The sequence below is a fragment of the Colias eurytheme genome, chromosome 11 (assembly GCF_061535395.1).
Source record: "Colias eurytheme isolate Ceu_HAF_F1 chromosome 11, ilColEury1 Martin Lab GWU primary, whole genome shotgun sequence".
Lineage (NCBI taxonomy): Eukaryota > Metazoa > Arthropoda > Insecta > Lepidoptera > Pieridae > Colias > Colias eurytheme.
Genome location: NC_142990.1, coordinates 6296920 through 6321360, shown reverse-complemented (window position 1 = coordinate 6321360; position 24441 = coordinate 6296920). Strand labels below are relative to the sequence as shown.

The following is a 24441-nucleotide window of genomic DNA, read 5'->3' as shown; positions in this document are numbered from 1 at the left end:
TGATCTAAATTATTTATATCCCTAGTTTTAAAGTTTTCTATAATTATTTATAGATCTATGTATCTTAGATTTACGTCCCCGTGTGTTTTTTTTTATAAATTAAATAAATAAATAATTGTACATTCTGTAAATGAATATTATTAATTTATCCAATGAAAGATTAAAGTAATAAATACCATAATTATGGAAGAATAGGTATTGTATTAATTATTGTAAAGTAGTCATATACATTATATGTAATGTTAAAATTAATTTAATTTAGGAATTAAGAAAATAAACGATAACTATTGCAATACACAATTTTTTTAAGATGTAAGCTGTATAAACAGTACCTATTTGTTTTAAAGATATAAGGCGAGGGCTGCATGCATTCAAAATTCTATAGAGAAGATTTTCATTGAAGTTTGTAATAATCGTTTGATGGTTTCCAACATAATTTAATGTATTTTTATAAGAAAGTTATACAGACCATAGAACACTACCTTATAAAGTTTTTTAAGGTCAATAATAAAGCGTCAATTCTGTCACATTTTTATTGCATAAATAACAATATTCAATTCAATGTGAAGCAAAAAAGAGTTAATAAAATACTAAGTATTAGAATAATAATGGTGACTTAATTAATTAAAAACTTTATTGTACACACCAAAGTACACACCAAAAAAGTACATATTACAAAAAATAGACACAGATTAAGGAAGAAACAATAATATCCTATATTATTGTTTATAATATGGCATAAATGTCCTGAAACAGATATTTGGAATATCTCATTTTAAGTGCATTTCATTAATCTTTTTATGTATTACATGACTCTAAATAGTTTATCAAACAATGAGAGAAATAAGTCATGATGCATAAATTAAACTCATAGGGCTATTTTCGTATTTCCTCGTAGTAAGTGTATCTTTAAAACTAGTGTATTGAATGGTATGTAATTATTGCGAAAAACTTAACTTGAAATATCCTGATACTGAGTAGGAATAATGAAAGAAGGAATATTCTTTACGATTTATTGTAAACATGATTATTCTATGATATACTCTGGATATCTTTCACTAGGTGAACGTATAAAAGATGGACGTTTAAATGGCCAGTTAAACGATGGTAAATATGACAAAGAGAATGGAAAAGACGGCAGATAGGAAAATAAGTTTGAAAAGAATGACGGTTTAGGTTTGTTGATAAATATAGGATTTGCGTCTTCTGGATTGAATGCTGGAATTAACTCAATTGGTTTATTTACTATTTGTGGATAATTATTATATTCATAGCTTGTTTCTCTGTCAGGCACTTCTATTTCCCCAACATTTTGTATTGGGAATTTCTGTTCATCGGTATTTTGCGCTTCTTCCTTTATATACTCAAGTACCTCGGGATCTATTGGAGGAAGCTCAGGTGCTTCAGGAATAACTACTTTTTGATCCTCTTCCTTATCTTCGCTACTTTCTGATTTTGTGGGTAAAACATTACTTGAAATTTTATCATTATTATCAATAGAACCAGGGGACGCAGAATTGAATATTTGTTGAATTTTTTCAGGCTCTATGAAATATAGGGGACTGTTATCTTCATAATGTGCAGACGACGTTGGTATTATTTCACTACTTACTTCAGGTTCTTTGGAATCTTCCTTAATATATTCAAATATTGAAGGGTCTAATGGTGGTAATTGGGAGGCTTCAGGGATAACAACTTTATTATCACCTTCTTCATCGCTTTTTGACTTAATTGGTTCTAAATTACTGAATATATTATCAATATTTGAAATTGGTACAGGTGCATCGGAATTTACATGTTCTTCTGTTTCAGGTTTTATTGCCTCAGAATTTTGTTCGTTTGACTGTGGAGGAGAGGTTTGATATTCCGAATGTTCATACTCGGTTTCACGTTCCGTTGGGGTATGGTTTTCATCATTATTGATATGTTCAAATATTAAATTATCTGAAGAAGGTAAGTGTTCTTGCGGAATCACACCATTCTCGTTATCGATTTTTTCTTCACTACTTTTTTTGTTAGGTATCTCTTGGTTTAATACATCACCATTATTTGTGAGGAAATCGTAAAACTCAGGACTATTTTCATCTACCGATGATTGTTTAGAGCTTTCCTCTTTCAGGTTCTCATTGTCAGCCCCCCGAACTTGCGGTTTGATATCCTTGGGCTCTTGAGAACTCTGATCATTTGAATTGGTTTCCGAGTCCTTTGAATCGTCGGGTATGTCATGTTCGGTTATCTTTATAAATTCTATTATCGCAGGTTTATTTTCTGAGTCAGATAATGAATTGTTTGATTCTTGGTCTTTATTACCGAATAGATCAAATTGATCTGATAAATTATCACCCTCCAGTAATTCAGGACTTATTGAATCATTAGAATCCTCTTCTGGGGGCTGCTTATATATTGCACTTTGCCCCTGAGGTTTATTTGGTTGTTGGTTCTGATTTATAGCTTTTTGTTTATTAGGTAAATTACCTTCCTCATAAGATAATAGATTGTTTGATTCTGCATCTTCAAACAATTTCGCAATAATTGACGGATCTATCAATGGTATATCATAAGTTGCGGGAATGGGGGTTTTTTTATCATCCGGAGTTTGTTCGTTACTTCCTGGTTTTGGTGTGGATATATCATTACTCGATATTTTCTCTTTACTTAGTAAAAAGTCTGGATTAGCTGGTATTGCTGTTACGGCTACGAGTAAAGACAACACAGCAACCACATATGTTTTCTGTGGAAAGAGAATATATTCAATATAAAATTATTAAATCCCAAACATTTTGTTAAATATTTATTGCATACAAAATCGTTTTATAAAAAGCAAAAAGTTTTATTCCTGCAATAAGTATAAATTTCTTGATAATTATCGGCATAAGAAAATAAAGTATTTAAAGTTGATAGGATAATATTTTTCAAATTAATAAAAAGACCTCAATTATTTACAGAAAAATTTACAATCTAGTTATATTTTTATACCTTATTTAAGATAAAGATTAAATTATAGAGCACATAATGTAAATATAGCGCTTTATTCATTTTACAATAAAGGACTGGAAAAGACATAAAATATACTACGCGTAGAACCTTAAAATTGTATAGTAAAATAATAATAAATCTATTCTATTTTTATTACTTACTGTGTATTGTGCCATTGTGTTGTCTTATGATGATGAAACTCCATACTGGGCGCTGGCTAATCGTAAGGGTTTTATATAGTGATTAAATATTGCTTATGTAATTAAGAATATCATTTTTAAGTAATTATTAACCCATTTCGATCTACGCACTTTAATTGATTTTTGTTATTATTCTTCTTATATTCACATTTTTATTAATATTTAGTTAGTAAGATTTTGTTACTTAAACAAAATTTTAAACCATGTACTTACTGTAATTATAATACATAATTATATAACCGTTGAGGATGAGATTTATAATATAAAATTTTAAACCATGTACTGTAATTATAATACATAATTATATAACCGTTGAGGATGAGATTTATAATATAAAATTTTAAACCATGTACTGTAATAATTATAATACATAATTATATAACCGTTGAGGATGAGATTTATAATATTATCTTAAGGTTAAAGAATTTTTAAAATTTGTAGTGCAGTTTTAGAGCTAAACCGTAACAAACTTATATTGGTAAAAACTTACTCAATCTCTTCTCTTTTTAAAATGAGTTACTCAATCCGACTCCAGACTGATAGATAGTCTATGTACCTAGGTACATAGATTTTTATATGCTTTTCAATTTTATAGTCATTATAATTATCTAAGTGATGAAAACACAAAATTATAAAAATCCGACTTTATAGTTTTTGGGTTATAATTAAAGTGAAATAATATTAATAAAGGAAAATTTAAAAAAATAATAATTCAAATCTTGAAAAGCCATTATAATTTATTGATTATCGCGTCGGTCATTTGTTCACTGAGATTCTGGTACTTCCACTACAATAGGTTCGGGTGCGACGGGGAGATGGTTGCCTTCAACGTGAGTACCATCGAGACCAGCTGTGAACTTTGTGACGTAGAGCTGGCCGTCATCACCGATGTAGGAGAATTCACCGTCGACTACAAGAACATAATCGCCATCCCTGGCAGCGGGTACCAAGTGTCCGCGCTCCGAAACCACGATGCCTTCTGCTGTGACGTAGCGTAGGGCATACTGGCCGAACTCATCGCGAACCTCTTCGAAATCCAAGGCAGGCTGAGCCCGACGAACTGCTAGCACCTCAAGGGCAGTGGGTGCGCAAGCCACAGCGGCTACTGCAGCGCAGAATACAATGAGCTGAAAAAAGTACAAAAATTAATATACAGGTTAAGGAAAAACGAAGAGGAGCTAGGTATATTCTGAAAAAAATCGAATTAGTAGGTATTACAATAGTAATATCTTCGTATAATAAATCTCTATCGTAATAATAATATCTTTTTTGTTCACTAATGCTATAAAATTATTGTAACTGTTCAAAGGTACCTAATCGCAATAAGTATAAACAAAAATCCATACTTAATTATTATTATAAATGCGAAAGTAACTCTGTCTGTATGTCTGTTACTCAATCACGCCTTAGCTACTGAACCAATTTGCATGAAATTTGGTATAGAGATATTTTGATACCCGAGAAAGGACATAGGCTAATTTTTACCCCGGGAAATAGGAAAGGGTTTATCCCGGAAATCCCACGGGAACGGGAATTATGCGGGTTTTTTTTTTTACTGCGCGGGCGATGCCGCGGGTGGAAAGCTAGTAGGCAATAAAAACAAATGTACATCATTATTAAAAACTATTAATAATAAATAAATAAAAGCCAAGAGCGGATTTTAAGTTTTCAACTCTTTCCTATGTTTAAAACGATGTAACCTATATTTCAGTAACTTTTATAATAACAACTTCGATATAATATTACACTAGTATTTGAATATTTTAAGTAAAAATTTTGAAAATTATTATAATAAATAAAACTTACCATCTTCATGATTAAATGATTATGACGTTTTCTTTTGTTACACTCAAGTGTTTTGTAGAAGATGTTCTATTTCAGAATGATGCTTAGGACAAAATTGTCGCAATTTATATTTAATTCACTATTAATTAATTAATAAGAGAATGTTAAATATTTGAAAACTAATTATCCTAAATTATTTTATTATTAATTAATAGCTAATCAGATGCCATCAAAGTAATTACGAAATTGCATAAAACATTCATTAGGTGTAAACATTCATGTAGCTACTCCATTCACATGGAGTAGCTACATATTATCTTAATAGTAGTATTGATGGTAATTGAAATAGGGCATAAATGACACAACGATCTGTAGGAACGCTAATGTAGCGAATTACCTATACGTGGTTTAAAATGTATATGAATTTCCTAATTCCTATAAAAAAATATTTTTTTTTCCATCTATTCAAAAATCGAAATCGATGTTCAACTCTTAAATCTATTTTAAGAATTGTACATCGATTTCTTGTATGACAAGAATTAGGTTAAAATACCACAACAGCACCTTCCTGTACATAGGTATAGCTATATTATCAAATCTTAGTTCTTTAACACCGGCTGCGCTAGTGTAAGGTATTTTTTATTTTATTAAAACAGGCCTCTTATTTAGTAACGCGGTTACGAAGGATGATCTATATAATATTTAAAAATTTAAGAGCAGTAGTAAATAAAAATACCGTTTTACCAACATACAAGGCACTAATAGAAAGCCTCTTAAACTATTGCATGTGAGTTACAGGTTTGATGATTTCAGGAAGAATGGCTTTTATCGTTCGGACTGTGAGGTTATCGATGCCGGGAGAGCTATCATTATTAATTATGCTGGTTATGAATTTGCGTACTTCATTTCCGTCGGTGGGGGAGAGGAAGAAGGATTGGGACGCTGTGTTATCTGTTTTATAAGAGTTGATTAGAGCTCCTTGAGATATATTTAGTTTTGTTAGGATCTTGTCGGACAGAGTTTTCCCGACTGAAGTGAAATATTTGTTACAATTGTTAAGAGAGCTGTATACATCATTATTGATATGTAGAAGTTCTATCGAAGAATTAGTCTGATTAGAGAGATAGCTTATGTTTTTAATGGTTGCCATAGTATTTTTGTATTAGATTTATTTTGATCTATTAGAGTGCTGTTGTATTGTATTTTCATTTCTGAGAATTTTATTACAGAAGTATCTATATCTTTTATATATATGTTGGCGGATTTGATCGTAAGGAAATGCCTTGGAGTCTTTATGCAGTTTGTCGCGGTGTTTAATGCATCGAATTATCAGTATGTGGAGGTTCATAAAATGATAAATCAAACACGAAACTCATTTAAATTGTATTACGCCTTTTGTACACCTACGCATTCGTATGCGGCAGCGAGTCTCTGCGGAACTACTGCGTAGCGAAATATCTGCGGAACGTTAGTACCTACACAGCAATGTTTTCGCAACTTTTTCGCAATGATATGCCATTGTAATTTTCGACGACTGCAGGTGCAGACGTAATTTTTGTACGTATTTTTATAATCTGCGTGTCCAATTGCGTATAATACGGGATAATCTCGAATAGAATGCAAAAATAATTCAGTATTTTCGGCATCCATGGTGCGAAAATCTGTTCTCACCGACAGATCGCGAGCTGACGCTTTGCGATGCGAAACATCACTAGCGAAACGTATGCGTCTGTGTAACGGCCATATCGCAGGTCCTTGCGAAACAATACTGACAAAGACGCAACTATTTCATCTATCTATGTGCTAGAGTGAGACATATTATCATATGCGAAAACCTGCCACACTACTTACGGTTTTTTCGTTGTTTCGCTGCCGCATACGAATGTGTAGGTGTACTAAAGGCGTTAATGACCAAAACTATATATAGTAAAAATATTCAAGAAATTGAAAATATTGTTAGTCAATAATAATGTATACAAGTCAATAAATGATATTTGTGAACAATTTAATAACTTTTTAATTAACATAACAAATCACACAAATTTTAATTATTGCAAACCCTTATCATGTCTTGTCAATTTATCTATGGAGCGAGGAACTTTTCCTCGTGTTCTAAAAACATCAGTTATAAAACCGTTATATAAAAGAGATGATCCAAAAGATATATTAAAAACTACAGACCGATAGCACTAATTCCAGTTATATCTAAGATATTGCACGCCTCATAAGCGAAGCGTTGAGGTGGGTACTACTGTCACTTCGCGCAAAACATCTGATTTTCCAAACTTAAAATGTCTTTATGTATCATACATTGCACTTGTTGTAAGATAATACATACACACACATATTAAGAAAAAACACTATTTTTAACGTTCATGATATTTTTGATGTCATTTTTGTTATTTAAACTAGTTAAAAAACAGTTTAAAAAAGTTCTGTCTTGGACGTCCGTGTGTCTGTATGTGCGGATCCTTTTTCTTGTTAACACGATAGCGACCGAAATACTTTACTAATCGAGTCTTTTTTTTCTCTTACGCTTGAGTATGCTCAGGAATAGAACCCTTTCATTTTTCAGGGTCTGATTCGATGTGGTTTAATTGTTATTAAATAAACAAAAATAATAATTAATAAATATTTATTAAAAAAAAAATTATGAGGCGTGCACTTTTGGATTTTCCAAATTATTTCAAAATTATATTTATTTTTTTTATTTATATATTTAAAACCAATATAATATTATGTCTAGAACAATTTGGATTTAGAAAAAATAGTTCTACTTCGTTAGCATGCTTCGACATGGTGAAAGAAATAATTCAAGCCTTTATTGAAAAAAAACCAGCAGCCACCATATCCCTAAATATGAGCAAAGCATTTGATTTTGTGGACCATTAATTACTCTTGTTTAAGTTGGAGAAATATGGTATAAGAGGAATTGCTAAAGAAGGGTTGTAAGTTACTTAAATGATAGATGTGGAGGTTCATAAAATGATAAAAAAACACGAAACTCATATAGGTCTGAGAAAAAAGTTAACAAATCAGGTGTACCACAAGGAAGTGTGCTCGGTCTATTTTTATTACTCTTATAAATTAACGATTTATCGAGATCAGTGAAATACAAAACAGTTTTATTAGCAGACGACACTACCCTTATTGTTAAATGCACGGATAAAAATACATATAATATAGTAAAATGGTTACAAAATAATAATCTGAAAATAAACTTAGTGGAAACAAAAATAGTTCAATTTTATACAAAGAATTGCACCAAAACTAATCTAGATATAAATTGTAATGATCAGGGTAGATGAAGGTCTAAAATGGAACAGTCATATATTGAATATATTTGTGATAGGATAAATCGTTTCGTTTACGTATTACGTCGCCTAAGAGGTACTGTATCTATGAATGCTGCAATAAATGCCTACCATGCATAATATATATTATATCTTCTATACTCTCTTACGGAATAATTCTTTGAGGACAATCTTGCGAGGTGTGAAAAGTAGTAGTGGCACAAAAGAAATGTTTCCGGGCTGTGCGGATTACATCAAAGGGACAGTTGCAAACCAATGTTCGGTAAATTACGTATCCTTACACTAACCTACACATAAGAGAAGTATGTTTATTTGTTAAATACCACCCAGAATATTTTAAGAAGAAAGGAGGAGAGGTATCAAAATAAACTGCACTTTCCAACATGTAGAATAAATCAAGCAAAAAATAGTGTGATATTTATGACTATTACAATATATAATAAAATACCGGATAACTTTAAGGATCTCCCAGTAAATATATTTAAGAAGAAACTGACGAAATGGTTTAATGGAGAAACAATTTTATGATATTCAAATGCTTATTGCATTGCGGAATCTGTGACAAGGAAGAATTAGTGACGTTTAACTATTGTGACGCGTAGAATAGTGTAGTGTAATTTAACGTATTTCCATTTAAATATTTGGACACCCAGATAGTGGGTAGAATGTATTAGCGCCTTAACATTGGTATTAACGCCTATTGCACGCCTCATAAGCGAAGCGTTGAGGTGGGTACTACTGTCACTTCGCGCAAAACATCTGATTTTTCAAACTTAAAATGTCTTTATGTATCATACATTGCACTTGTAAGATAATACATACACACACATATTAAGAAAAAATACTATTTTTAACGTTCATGATATTTTTGATGTCATTTTTGTTATTTAAACTAGTTAAAAAACAGTTTAAAAAAGTTCTGTCTTGGACGTCCGTGTGTCTGTATGTGCGGATCCTTTTTCTTGTTAACACGATAGCGACCGAAATACTTTACTAATCGAGTCTTTTTTTTTCTCTTACGCTTGAGTATGCTCAGGAATAGAACCCTTTCATTTTTCAGGGTCTGATTCGATGTGGTTTAATTGTTATTAAATAAACAAAAATAATAATTAATAAATATTTATTAAAAAAAAATTATGAGGCGTGCACTTTTGGATTTTCCAAATTATTTTTTTGTAACTACATTCTTGTAAATAAATGTAATTTGAATTTGAATTTCTAGTGCCTTCCGGTTCAATGAAATCCTACATACCTACATCTAAGCCTACATCTAACGAGCAAAATATGCTCTTTCTAAACCCACTATGTCAAATAATTAAAGTGTAAACGGGTGAAGAGCATTCTTTTGTTACTCTTAGTGCGTTTGAAAAGATTCTATGCAATATGAACAACACTGAATATTACGAGTTTTCGTTTACACTAAAAGATCACGAAATAATGCTCTTGCTCTAGCTCTATGTTTGTTTGATGTACAAATGCAATCCTCAATGTAACCTTTCAATAGGGTATATAATATTATGACCCTATTTTTAATAAAACAAATGTGAATTTGTTTTTGTTTTATTTAAAACTAGCGGTCCGCCCCGGCTTCGCCCGTGGTACATATTTCGCAATAAAAGGTAGCCTATGTTCTTTCTCAGGGTCTAAAGATTATCTGTGCCAAATTTCATCAAAATCGGTCCAGTAGTTTATGCGTGAAAACCTTCCATACATACATACATACATACAAACCTTTCCTCTTTATAATATTAGTATAGACTATCGTTAAATTGCCATGCAGGTTGTGTACCGGTATGATACATGTCTTTAAAGATAATTATGCATATTGTATTCAATAAAACAGTATTTATTTAGCAATCAATGGTTTAAATTCATCTCATCTCATCTCTCTAACATTACAATTTTACAATATGCCTTCTACATAAAAGATTAATTGTATTACCACAAAACAATTTAAACGCAGTCTAACTTTATACAGGGGTCACTTTAATAGTACTCTTTGTGAAATACGACAAAACCAGACTTAAAGTTAAACCCTGTGTCAAGTATTTTGTGGTAAGATAGTATCATTACCAGTGTCATTAATATCATCAATAGCAAAAAACATATAACTTTTCATTTCTTGATAAACGTTAAAGAAACTATATTATGTCTATAAGTCCAATTAATAAAAACTTCACTTTTTTATTTTTGCTTTATTTTTTCCTTCATAAATATCCAATTTTACTGTTCACATTTCATACGTGAAACTTACAAATTTGGTCACTGTCGGTCTTACAAATTATTTTACGTCAATATTCACAGAGCATGGCCGATATGGTCAAAGTAAAATGAATTATGTTGGTACAATCACGAAGAATTACGTCATAACGACTTTTGTTTAATATCCTTAGAATCAATCTGTTCAAATTTTACAATACTTTCTCGTTGTGAGAAACCTAAATCTTTCAAAGAATTTTCTCTAGCGAGAAGGTCAGGTCTTAATTTTTTATAAAAATCTAGATAATCATTAAAACGTTTTGGAATGTGAGGAACTGTCCCTGGCGGATACCTTTTTTTAAATTCTACTTCCGATTTCAACTCTTCTTGCAAAACTGAACGTGAAGGATATAATGACGAAATTTTTCTTGTTAAAGTGGGAGCCTGTGGAAAAATAACTTCTTCTTTAACAATAACCTCTTCGGGTTGCATGTTTACTACTGGCTTCACTACTTCCTCCACCACAGTTGGCTTTTGTTCGATATCTTTGGTTCCAGTAACAACTGGCTGTGCGACTTCATGAACTGTAGTAATTTTCTGGTCCCGTTCGCGTAGTCTCTTTTCTTTAATTCTTTCTTTGACCTCTCTTTCTGTGTTCTGCAAGTCAGACACTGATTTATACAAAGAAGGCAATGCAATTCTTCTCGTTAACGTAGGAGCTTCAGGAATCACGACCTTGACTACTGGCTTCACTACCTCCTCAACCACGGCTGGCCTTTGTTCAAAACCTTCGGTTTCGGTCACTGCCGGCTGTGCGACTTCGTGCACTGTAGTAATTTTCTGGTCCCGTTCGCGTAGTTTCTGTTCCTTAATTCTTTCTATGACCTCCCTTTCTGAGTTCTGCAAGTCGGACACTGATTTATACGAAGAAGGCAATGAAATTTTACCAGTTAACGTAGGAGCTGCAGGAATCACGACCTTGACTACTGGCTTCACTACCTCCTCAACCACGGCTGGCCTTTGTTCAAAACCTTCGGTTTCGGTCACTACCGGCTGTGCGACTGCTTGCACTGTAGTAATTTTCTGGTCCCGTTCGCGTAGTTTCTGTTCCTTAATTCTTTCTATGACCTCCCTTTCTGAGTTCTGCAAGTCGGACACTGATTTGTAAGAAGAAGGCAATGAAATTTTACCAGTTAACATAGGAGCTGCAGGAATCACGACCTTGACTACTGGCTTCACTACCTCCTCAACCACGGCTGGCCTTTGTTCAAAACCTTCGGTTTCCGTCACTACCGGCTGTGCGACTTCGTGCACTGTAGTAATTTTCTGGTCCCGTTCGCGTAGCCTCTGTTCCTTAATTCTTTCTATGACCTCCTTTTCTGAGTTCTGCAAGTCGGACACTGATTTATACGAAGAAGGCAATGAAATTTTACCAGTTAACGTAGGAGCTGCAGGAATCACGACCTTGACTACTGGCTTCACTACCTCCTCAACCACGGCTGGCCTTTGTTCAAAACCTTCGGTTTCGGTCACTACCGGCTGTGCGACTGCGTGCACTGCAGTAATTTTCTGGTCCCGTTCGCGTAATTTCTGTTCCTTAATTCTTTCTATGACCTCCCTTTCTGAGTTCTGCAAGTCGGACACTGATTTGTAAGAAGAAGGCAATGAAATTTTACCAGTTAACGTAGGAGCTGCAGGAATCATGACCTTGACTACTGGCTTCACTACCTCCTCAACCACGGCTGGCCTTTGTTCAAAACCTTCGGTTTCGGTCACTACCGGCTGTGCGACTGCGTGCACTGTAGTAATTTTCTGGTCTCGTTCGCGTAATTTCTGTTCCTTAATTCTTTCTATGACCTCCCTTTCTGAGTTTTGCAAGTCGGACACTGATTTGTAAGAAGAAGGCAATGAAATTTTACCAGTTAACGTAGGAGCTGCAGGAATCACGACCTTGACTACTGGCTTCACTACCTCCTCAACCACGGCTGGCCTTTGTTCAAAACCTTTGGTTTCCGTCACTACCGGCTGTGCGACTTCGTGCACTGTAGTAGTTTTCTGGTCCCGTTCGCGTAGCTTCTGTTCTTTAATTCTTTCTATGACCTCTTTTTCTGAGTTCTGCAAGTCGGACACTGATTTATACGAAGAAGGCAATGAAATTTTACCAGTTAACGTAGGAGCTGCAGGAATCACGACCTTAACTACTGGCTTCACTACCTCCTCAACCACGGCTGGCTTTTGTTCAAAACCTTCGGTTTCGGTCACTACTGGCTGTGCGACTTCATGCACTGTTGTTATTTTCTGGTCCCGTTCGCGTAGTTTTTGTTCCTTAATTCTTTTTATGACCTCCCTTTCTGAGTTCTGCAAGTCGGACACTGATTTATACGAAGAAGGCAATGAAATTTTACCACTTAACGTAGGAGCTGCAGGAATCACGACCTTGACTACTGGCTTCACTACCTCCTCAACCACGGCTGGCCTTTGTTCAAAACCTTCGGTTTCCGTCACTACCGGCTGTGCGACTTCGTGCACTGTAGTAATTTTCTGGTCCCGTTCGCGTAGTTTCTGTTCCTTAATTCTTTCTATGACCTCCCTTTCTGAGTTCTGCAAGTCGGACACTGATTTATACGAAGAAGGCAATGAAATTTTACCAGTTAACGTAGGAGCTGCAGGAATCACGACCTTGACTACTGGCTTCACTACCTCCTCAACCACGGCTGGCCTTTGATCAAAACCTTCGGTTTCGGTCACTACCGGCTGTGCGACTTCGTGCACTGTAGTAATTTTCTGGTCCCGTTCGCGTAGTTTCTGTTCCTTAATTCTTTCTATGACCTCCTTTTCTGAGTTCTGCAAGTCGGACACTGATTTGTAAGAAGAAGGCAATGAAATTTTATCAGTTAACGTAGGAGCTGCAGGAATCACGACCTTAACTACTGGCTTCACTACCTCCTCAACCACGGCTGGCCTTTGTTCAAAACCTTCGGTTTCGGTCACTACCGGCTGTGCGACTTCGTGCACTGTAGTAATTTTCTGGTCCCGTTCGCGTAGTTTCTGTTCCTTAATTCTTTTTATGACCTCCTTTTCTGAATTCTGCAAGTCGGACACTGATTTATACGAAGAAGGCAATGAAATTTTACCAGTTAACGTAGGAGCTGCAGGAATCACGACCTTGACCACTGGTTTAACTACCTCCTCAACCACGGCTGGCCTTTGTTCAAAACCTTCGGTTTCGGTCACTACCGGCTGTGCGACTGCGTGCACTGTAGTAATTTTCTGGTCCCGTTCGCGTAGTTTCTGTTCCTTAATTCTTTCTATGACCTCCCTTTCTGAGTTCTGCAAGTCGGACACTGATTTATACGAAGAAGGCAATGAAATTTTACCAGTTAACGTAGGAGCTGCAGGAATCACGACTTTGACTACTGGCTTAACTACCTCCTCAACCACGGCTGGCCTTTGTTCAAAACCTTCGGTTTCGGTCACTACCGGCTGTGCGACTGCGTGCACTGTAGTAATTTTCTGGTCCCGTTCGCGTAATTTCTGTTCCTTAATTCTTTCTATGACCTCCCTTTCTGAGTTCTGCAAGTCGGACACTGATTTGTAAGAAGAAGGCAATGAAATTTTACCAGTTAACGTAGGAGCTGCAGGAATCACGACCTTGACTACTGGCTTAACTACCTCCTCAACCACGGCTGGCCTTTGTTCAAAACCTTCGGTTTCCGTCACTACCGGCTGTGCGACTTCGTGCACTGTAGTAATTTTCTGGTCCCGTTCGCGTAGCCTCTGTTCCTTAATTCTTTCTATGACCTCCTTTTCTGAGTTCTGCAAGTCGGACACTGATTTATACGAAGAAGGCAATGAAATTTTACCAGTTAACGTCGGAGCTGCAGGAATCACGACCTTAACTACTGGCTTCACTACCTCCTCAACCACGGCTGGCTTTTGTTCAAAACCTTCGGTTTCGGTCACTACCGGCTGTGCGACTTCATGCACTCTAGTAATTTTCTGGTCCCGTTCGCGTAGTCTCTGTTCCTTAATTCTTTCTATGACCTCCCTTTCTGAGTTCTGCAAGTCGGACACTGATTTATACGAAGAAGGCAATGAAATTTTACCAGTTAACGTAGGAGCTGCAGGAATCACGACCTTGACTACTGGTTTCACTACCTCCTCAACCACGGCTGGCCTTTGTTCAAAACCTTCGGTTTCGGTCACTACCGGCCGTGCGACTTCGTGCACTGTAGTAATTTTCTGGTCCCGTTCGCGTAGTTTCTGTTCCTTAATTCTTTCTATGACCTCCCTTTCTGAGTTCTGCAAGTCGGACACTGATTTATACGAAGAAGGCAATGAAATTTTACCAGTTAACGTGGGAGCTGCAGGAATCACGACCTTGACTACTGGCTTCACTACCTCCTCAACCACGGCTGGCCTTTGTTCAAAACCTTCGGTTTCCGTCACTACCGGCTGTGCGACTTCGTGCACTGTAGTAATTTTCTGGTCCCGTTCGCGTAGCCTCTGTTCCTTAATTCTTTCTATGACCTCCTTTTCTGAGTTCTGCAAGTCGGACACTGATTTATACGAAGAAGGCAATGAAATTTTACCAGTTAACGTAGGAGCTGCAGGAATCACGACCTTGACTACTGGCTTCACTATCTCCTCAACCACGGCTGGCCTTTGTTCAAAACCTTCGGTTTCGGTCACTACCGGCTGTGCGACTTCGTGCACTGTAGTAATTTTCTGGTCCCGTTCGCGTAGTTTCTGTTCCTTAATTCTTTCTATGACCTCCCTTTCTGAGTTCTGCAAGTCGGACACTGATTTGTAAGAAGAAGGCAATGAAATTTTACCAGTTAACGTGGGAGCTGCAGGAATCACGACCTTGACTACTGGCTTCACTACCTCCTCAACCACGGCTGGCCTTTGTTCAAAACCTTCGGTTTCCGTCACTACCGGCTGTGCGACTTCGTGCACTGTAGTAATTTTCTGGTCCCGTTCGCGTAGCCTCTGTTCCTTAATTCTTTCTATGACCTCCTTTTCTGAGTTCTGCAAGTCGGACACTGATTTATACGAAGAAGGCAATGAAATTTTACCAGTTAACGTTGGAGCTGCAGGAATCACGACCTTAACTACTGGCTTCACTACCTCCTCAACCACGGCTGGCTTCTGTTCAAAACCTTCGGTTTCGGTCACTACCGGCTGTGCGACTTCATGCACTCTAGTAATTTTCTGGTCCCGTTCGCGTAGTCTCTGTTCCTTAATTCTTTCTATGACCTCCCTTTCGGAGTTCTGCAAGTCGGACACTGATTTATACGAAGAAGGCAATGAAATTTTACCAGTTAACGTAGGAGCTGCAGGAATCACGACCTTGACAACTGGCTTCACTATCTCCTCAACCACGGCTGGCCTTTGTTCAAAACCTTCGGTTTCGGTCACTACTGGCTGTGCGACTTCGTGCACTGTAGTAATTTTCTGGTCCCGTTCGCGTAGTTTCTGTTCCTTAATTCTTTCTATGACCTCCCTTTCTGAGTTCTGCAAGTCGGACACTGATTTATATGAAGAAGGCAATGAAATTTTATCAGTTAACGTAGGAGCTGCAGGAATCACGACCTTGACTATTGGCTTCACTACCTCCTCAACCACGGCTGGCCTTTGTTCAAAACCTTCGGTTTCGGTCACTACCGGCTGTGCGACTTCGTGCACTGTAGTAATTTTCTGGTCCCGTTCGCGTAGTTTCTGTTCCTTAATTCTTTCTATGACCTCCCTTTCTGAGTTCTGCAAGTCGGACACTGATTTATACGAAGAAGGCAATGAAATTTTACCAGTTAACGTAGGAGCTGCAGGAATCACGACCTTGACTACTGGCTTCACTACCTCCTCAACCACGGCTGGCTTTTGTTCAAAACCTTCGGTTTCAGTTACTACCGGCTGTGCGACTTCGTGCACTGTAGTAATTTTCTGGTCCCGTTCGCGTAGTTTCTGTTCCTTCATTCTTTCTATGACCTCCCTTTCTGAGTTCTGCAAGTCGGACACTGATTTATACGAAGAAGGCAATGAAATTTTACCAGTTAACGTAGGAGCTGCAGGAATCACGACCTTGACTACTGGCTTAACTACCTCCTCAACCACGGCTGGCCTTTGTTCAAAACCTTCGGTTTCAGTTACTACCGGCTGTGCGACTTCGTGCACTGTAGTAATTTTCTGGTCCCGTTCGCGTAGTTTCTGTTCCTTAATTCTTTCTATGACCTCCCTTTCTGAGTTCTGCAAGTCGGACACTGATTTATACGAGGAAGGCAATGAAATTTTACCAGTTAACGTAGGAGCTGCAGGAATCACGACCTTGACTACTGGCTTAACTACCTCCTCAACCACGGCTGGCATTTGTTCAAAACCTTCGGTTTCGGTGACTACCGGCTGTGCAACTTCGTGGACTCTAGTAATTTTCTGGTCCCGTTCGCGTAGTCTCTGTTCCTTAATTCTATCTATGACCTCCCTTTCTGAGTTTCGCAAGTTGGACACTGATTTATACGAAGAAGGCAATGAAATTTTACCTGTTAACGTAGGAGGTTCAGGAATCACGATCTTTACTACTGGCTTCACTAACTCAACCACGGCTGGTTTTTGTTCAAAACCTTTAGTTTCAGTGACTACCGGATGTTCTCTTTCGTAAACTTGTTGCTGCCTTATATTTTGCCATAAATTCATTCCAGCTTTTCTTAGTTCGTACAATGAAGAATACGATGAAGGCAATATCATCTTACCGGTTAATTCTGGAGCCTGAGGAATTTCTACTAACATTTTTTGGCCTGCATCTTCATCGACGGCAATAGGACCTTCACTTTGTTCTTGATGTTTATAATAAGTAGTTGCTGGCTCAACAGCTTCTTCATACTCAATAACACCAGGATGAACGTCTATTAGCTTTACTTCATCTTCAACCAGAATTGGCTTTTTTACGGTTTTTATAAGGAAATCCGGGTGATCCCCTTCGTGAAGAATTTTATCATTATATTTTCTAATCACAAAATGTTCACCGTACCCATGAGAAATAGAATCAAATTTATTATCTGTGTGCCACAGTAGATTCTCATTTTCGAGTGGAGATTCATTCTTCATGGTTTCTAAAATTGCTCCTGATAATGCTCGTTCTTCCTTGGGTTTTGAAATAGAAGATAGTCTCGCTTCATTTGCAAACTGTTTCAAGTTCAATTTGTGATAATTTCGGTTCCATTGTACGCGAGCAGGTTCAGGAATGAGTGGCACTCCCACAACACTTGCAATCAAGCAAAACACTCCGATGAAATACATCTAAAATAAAAAAAATATATATAATTGTAGTAATATTATATAATAATAAAATTTAAGGAACGAAATAATTGTAAGTGTAGAAATGTAGTGTAATACTTGTTTTATAGACATTAAACCTCACCTTTTCCTTTTCTAATACATGTCCTGTGTTTTCTGAATGCTTGTCGAATACTGGTACTAACATCAATCTACGACAGCCTTATATAGACGATCGTTAAAGCTAAGTGATACAATAAGCATTATTGGCGGATTTATTTCCGAAGAATAAGTTATCATTAGTTAATCGATCGACTTTATAGATTTTTAGCAAATATTTTCTGTATGAATAATTTTGTCTTAATATAAGTAAATTGTACTTATGCCTTACATTTCACGTTTATCCAAGGAATATTAATCTCCAAGAGGAGGATATCTATCCTCGTTATATTAGGTTAGGTATAGGTTGGATGACTGTTACCCTATTTCACATAAAGGCTGTACAGATCTGGATTAACTTTGTTACTGAGATATAGTCTGAATATTTGCTTACTATTACCCAGGTGCCAGCAGTTACATGTAAAGCCTATATGAATACACATACCACCTCATTTAATTTGGAACTGACAACTCATTTACTAAAAGAAATTCAGAGGCAGTGGCACCATTCTTAGTATTCCGCAACATGATTACATTGCATGTTCTAAATAGAATCCATCAGCAATACCTACCATGAAAAATCTCTTTGCTAAGATATTATCTACAAAATATAGGGCTACAATTACAGACAAAAGTATGTACAAGCACATCTTTATTCATATTTAAACGCAAATAAAATATTAATATAAACGCATATATATGAATAGAATTGAAATGCCATTTTTCCGATTAGCTAAAGTTAAAAATTCATTTATGGGTCAAGGTATACGCTTATACAATAGAATTCCTCACAATATTAAAGAGTTTAGTAGTTCTAAATTTAAAACTTACATAAAAAATGTACTAGTTCAGAGAGCGTACCTACTACAGTATTCAGGAATATATGGACGATAGAGACCCATGGAGGGTTGTCGCGTAAAAACCACAGGACAGTTCTTTGGCATATTATGTAGTTAGGTAGATATAAGTTACATATTATGTAAATTTATTGACATTATTTAAAAGAGCAACTATGGAGTTTCTTGCCGATTCTTCTCCATAGATACTGCTTTCCGAATCGGTGGTAAATGTTAAAAATACTATGTAATGACGATTCGAAAGTGCTACTAAATAGTAGTCTAATTGAATAAATGAATGTTTGAGTTTGAGTTTGAGTTTGAATAGAAAAGATCTGATCAACAATACCTACGCATATTTTGGTTAAGAAATACGCTCTTATACAACAAAAAAATAGTATTATCAACATCAAATCACCATTTGAACTATTCTAAAAAATAACTAAAGTTATTCAAGTTGTAAGTAGTTGACATATTATCAAAGAATGTGGTAATCCCAATAAATTTAGGCACTAATATTATAAGCGATACTTAGTTCCAAAAAAAGAGCGTGTGTGCCGAGCACACATGACAGAAGCGAAACTTCTTTGGCAAGATTCAAAGATACCAAACTCGTCGCCATACTCCATGACATGACGATATTGCCATGACGCGACCTTGAAATGTTACTCTAAAGAAGTTTCTCCTCTAAAATTATCTCGAATATAAAATTGGTGTAGTAGATGAAGGAATGTGTTATACGTGTAGCAATGTAGATACCGAAAGAGTTACGATAATAATTATTATTATTGTTTTTCAATAACATGTGACTCAAAAACTGTAACTAGGAATCAGTATTTTTACATAATTATTAATTATTTTATAAAAGTTATGATTATAAATATGAGTAAAAGCGAATACTTTAGGTAACATTAATTTAGAAGGGCTGAGCAAAAAATTCATAGACCAACATAATATTAGCAATTCCTATTAGTAATTAATGTAATAGACACTTAATTGAATCGTATGCAAAAAATCTTAAATATGTTAGTTACGTGCAATTCATTAATATAATTATTAATAATAATATGCGATACTAATTATGCAATTATTTTAAATTTGGCTTTGACTAATAGTCCGGGATACATCGCCCATTTTTGCAAGTGATTACTATCAAGCTAATTTTTCGTGAGTAGCTTTATTTTGATGAGATGCCCAATAATTTCATGTACGAAACTCTCGATTGTGGTAGCTTACAGAGGTAACAAGGATAAAAATTTTTGATTTGACGGTTCTCAAATATTTATTACGCAATTTGTAGGACAATATGTCTGTTGAATTATATAAGTATTAAATAAGTGAAAATAAAAAAATCAGCTGGTTAGTAATCATTTATGATAACTTCGTTATCGATACATATTGGAAAGGGGGACTCTTTGATCAAACCATAGATTTTGTAGGACAAATATTTTTTCGAATTATTTAGATAATTATCTTGACATTGAACAAAAAAAAACATCAGTTAGTAATTAATATTTGAGAACTATCAAATCAAAATATTTTATCCTTGTTTCCTCTGGTAGCTACCACAATCGAGAGTTTCGTACATGAAATTATTGGGCATCTCATCAAAATAAAGCTACTCACGAAAAATTAGCTTGATAGTAATCACTTTCAAAAATGGGCGATGTATCCCGGACTATAATGACAAGGCAAGTTCTTTTTTTAAATAAAATGTGCTGATGATTATGCTGTTATATTTTTTTCCTATTTTCAGAAGATACATACTAGTATTTTTAAAGTTCACATTAATAAAAAGTTTTAAACTTGGATTTGTTTATGTCAAACGGATTAATAGTTGCAAGCTAAATTAGAGGCTTATACCTATTTACAGCTTTAAAATGTGCTTCAAATTACTAGATAGATAGTAGAGTGACTTAGGTGATAATAAAATAAATAAATAATATGGAGCTGTTCAGATAATGGATACAGGAACACCCAAACCAAAAGAAATAAATCTACTATATCAACAGACAAGATATAATTTTAATCTGGAAAAATTAATCCCTCTTTCCCATTGAGATATACGTATGGAGACGACACCGCCTACATCACATATGTTCCGCTCAACATAAGCCATATGGCTTTTCTGCACTCAGTCGCTTTAGAGCGATGGTCGCGTTCATGCCTTGTTTGTTTTAAAGCAAAAAACCATGCCCTCGAGTGTGTTGCGATATTGCACTTATAATTCAAGTAATACGGCAAAGTGCAAAGAAATAACTTTTCATCGATAAATAATTAGATAATCATACTAATATTATAAATGCGAAAGTAACTCTGTCTGTTTGTTACTCAATCGTAAACCAATTTGCATGAAATTTGGTATGGAGATATTTTGATACCCGAGAAAGGACATAGGCTACCTTTTATTGCGAATTAAGTACCACGGGCGAAGTTTTTTTTGTTACATTGATAAATTGATTGAATAATTGATAAGTAGGTAATAAGCAAAATATTTGCAAAGTTTCGCCTCTATAGCGATGAGTCGATGACATCGCTTATGTGTCTCCTCTATACGTAGTAATAATAGCTCAATGCTCTTTCCTTCGTTTACGACATGGACAATTGACATAACGCGTGTACAATAATAAGGGTGCACTCACACACATCAGTCACCGTCACGGCACGTCACCGGACAGGATTAAAAAAAAATATGTATCAATAGTTCTAGTATGACTCTGTTCCCACACGACAGTCGCCAGCACGAAATCTATCAGTGACGTCACCGGTCAGGCACGTCAAATAATCTTTCCATACATGTATCATACTTTTATCCCCACTCACCCGGTGCCGTCACGTCTCAGTTCAGTCAGCGTCGTGCTACCGTCAATAATTGCTACATGTTCTCTAGCGTGACACACGTCTAATCACTGACTAACCTGATGTATGTGTTCAATGATTCAGTCAAACCGGCGACGTGACTGACGGACAACATGACGGCGACTGGTGTTTGTGGATACGTACACAAACCGTCACCGATCAGTCATCGGTGACTTGACGGTGACTGATGTGTGTGAGTGCACCCTTAGTCTGATAACGGTAATTCTTTTTTTCTTGAATTCGTTATTATCAGAAGTAGAATCTTATGAAAGGAAAGCTTAAGAAATTTGTGAATCTCTTATCTTCTTCTTATATATAAAAATGAATCGCAAAATGTGTTGGTAAGCGCATAACTCGAGAACGGCTGAACCGATTTCGATAATTCTTTTTTTATTATATTCCTTAAAGTACGAGGATGGTTCTTATGTAGAGAAAACGTAAACATGTACCACGGGCGAAGCCGGGGCGGACCGCTAGTCTTATATATAAAAATGAATCGCAAAATGTGTTGGTAAGCGCATAACTCGAGAACGGCTGAACCGATTTCGATAATTCTTTTTTTTATTATATTCCTTGAAGTACGAGGATGGTTCTTATGTAGAGAAAACGTAAACATGTACCACGGGCGAAGCCGGGGCGGACCGCTAGTATAATAATAAAATACGAAAATTACGAAAACTTGAATATGGGCTTATGAATAGAGGCCCCTATAGGTACCTACATTTTATTTATTCAAGAGTTACAACTATTTTTTCTCCATGATTTTTCGCCTTATCACAGTAGGTAATTATTCATTTCCTTGTTTTAATTTCAAATCTAATTCTTAGATATAAATGTGTATAAAAATCTTCTTTTATTATTTTTCACATAGAGTACTAAAATCATTAAAAAAGTCCATAATGTATTTGAGTTAAACGACCATAAATTTAGATTAATAAAAATATATTTAAATAAGTATGTACAGTATGGTAAATTACATTATTTTCTAAAAATTAACCTAAATAAGTGATTTTAGGTCGTTTAAAGATGGCAGGGACGCGAATTGGCCACTTTATACCTAAAGTTGGTAGTGATGACAGTGAAATCGGCAAAGAGGGTACAGACAATTTAGTAGAAAATGAAGGAGGTTTTGGGATTACAAGCTTCGGCTTAGACTTTTTCTTGTTGTCAATCTCCTCACTTGATAATTCTCCATCGTTGAATGGTCTAAATTCCGACGAATCAGAATTTTGCTCATCATACTTTTGATATTGAGGCTTGGACTGTTCAGCTTCTTTCAAAATAAAATCGTGATTCTTTTCATCCTCCGGGATGGGGTCTTGCTCATTGTATATTTGTACTTCGGGTTTTGCTTCTGCTACTTCCTTAAGTATTAATGCACGTTCTTTATTTTGTGCTTCAAGATTTTGTTCTACAGATTTAGGTGGTTTAGCGGGGGGTTTCGGGAGAACAGGCAATGCATATGCGACTGCAATTACACATATAAATCCAAATGCGTGCATCTGGAATAAATAATTCATATTATTATAAGATAAAATAGCAATACTTAAATAGTTAATTTATATAAAATACTGTTGAATATTGTAAATACTCACCGTGATACTTGAGGAATGGACTGCTTCTGCTGGTAGCTGGTAATTGATGATCCTTGCGGTAGGAAGTGGCTTTTATATAGGTAAGTAATATAATTAGTTGATGAGTCCTTAGTGGATGAGCTACGTACGTAGTCTGTACTTATTAATAATGTAGATTATTTATAACTCATCAGAAATGAGGATTAATTACCTTATATTCTTATTACAACTTAATATATGAGAAATCACTGAAATCAAAATTTTATCATATTAATTGGAACAATATAATTTATGAGATGTTAAATATGATACAATAAATATAAATAAAATAAGTACGTCTTTATTGATATAAATTTCACTCAGTTTATTAAAAAAACTGTCCCGTATTTATCTGCCCGTATTTGTTTTTATTTAACTTTTTAAAGATACGTAGGTACGTACTCTTAAATAGCTAAAACAAAATACATCTTATCTTCTTATATATAAAAATGAATCGCAAAATGTGTTGGTAAGCGCATAACTCGAGAACGGCTGAACCGATTTCGATAATTCTTTTTTTATTATATTCCTTGAAGTACGAGGATGGTTCTTATGTAGAGAAAACGTAAACATGTACCACGGGCGAAGCCGGGGCGGACCGCTAGTAATATATACAACTAACAAACCATTAACAAACTATACTTAACTTACGAGTACAAATTACAATACTGGATACCTATAATTAATAAAGCATGTATTTTTTTCAGAGGAAACGTAGAGCGGACGATGAAATCAAAGAGGAGGCCAGTGTCCCAGCACTCCAGCAGTGGGAACGTATGTGGGCTGATGATGCGAAGCGTTTGTAGTACCTACTTTCCACTATTTTTAATATACTTGCGAGGTTAAATTACATTAGTCATGAACATAAGAGGGGACGTGGACTTATTTTGGTGAAGAAAGTACATAGTAGGTAGGTATGTAACTACAAAAATATGTAGCTTATTACGAAAATTATTTTGCAACAAGAGAACATTAGGTATTTCAGAGTGATAAAGACTATGTCTATTTATTTGTAAGTAACAAAATTTTAAAAGGTCAAATAGCAAATAGCAATTGTATTATGCCCGGCGTGGATGTTCTCAATAAAGAAGTACCTACCTACAAAATGACTGGGTGTTGCCTACGACATTGACCGGTTTATTTTAGCCAAAACAAACAATAAAACAAGAATAAAATAAAAAATCAGAAGTGTTATTCAATCGTTTTATTTCCATGTTATTGCTTTATTTAT

At 35.4% G+C, this 24441-nt stretch overlaps 3 protein-coding genes across 3 annotated transcripts; all 3 read right to left on the bottom strand.

Moving 5' to 3' along the window:
- Window positions 1-999: 999 nt before the first annotated feature.
- Window positions 1000-3187, bottom strand: LOC149904629 (uncharacterized). Its single transcript, XM_090107530.1, has 2 exons — window positions 3138-3187; window positions 1000-2731 (listed from the first exon to the last, which is right to left on the bottom strand). The coding sequence occupies exons 1-2, from the start codon at window positions 3150-3152 to the stop codon at window positions 1028-1030; spliced, it is 1719 nt and encodes a 572-aa protein (XP_089963656.1). The 5' UTR covers window positions 3153-3187; the 3' UTR covers window positions 1000-1027.
- A 663-nt stretch (window positions 3188-3850) lies between these two features.
- Window positions 3851-4991, bottom strand: LOC149904628 (larval cuticle protein 65Ag1-like). The gene is made up of 2 exons (XM_090106797.1): window positions 4983-4991; window positions 3851-4303 (listed from the first exon to the last, which is right to left on the bottom strand). The coding sequence occupies exons 1-2, from the start codon at window positions 4989-4991 to the stop codon at window positions 3941-3943; spliced, it is 372 nt and encodes a 123-aa protein (XP_089962923.1). The 3' UTR covers window positions 3851-3940.
- Window positions 4992-22589: 17598 nt separating this feature from the next.
- On the bottom strand, window positions 22590-23099 carry LOC149904627 (uncharacterized). Its single transcript, XM_090107175.1, has one exon. It carries the CDS (start codon window positions 23097-23099, stop codon window positions 22590-22592), a length of 510 nt encoding a protein of 169 aa, XP_089963301.1.
- Window positions 23100-24441: the final 1342 nt, after the last annotated feature.

Excerpts from the sequence above, each read along its gene's own strand:
- LOC149904627 (XM_090107175.1), bottom strand. The coding sequence starts at position 23,099 with ATGCACGCATTTGGATTTATATGTGTAATTGCAGTCGCATATGCATTG.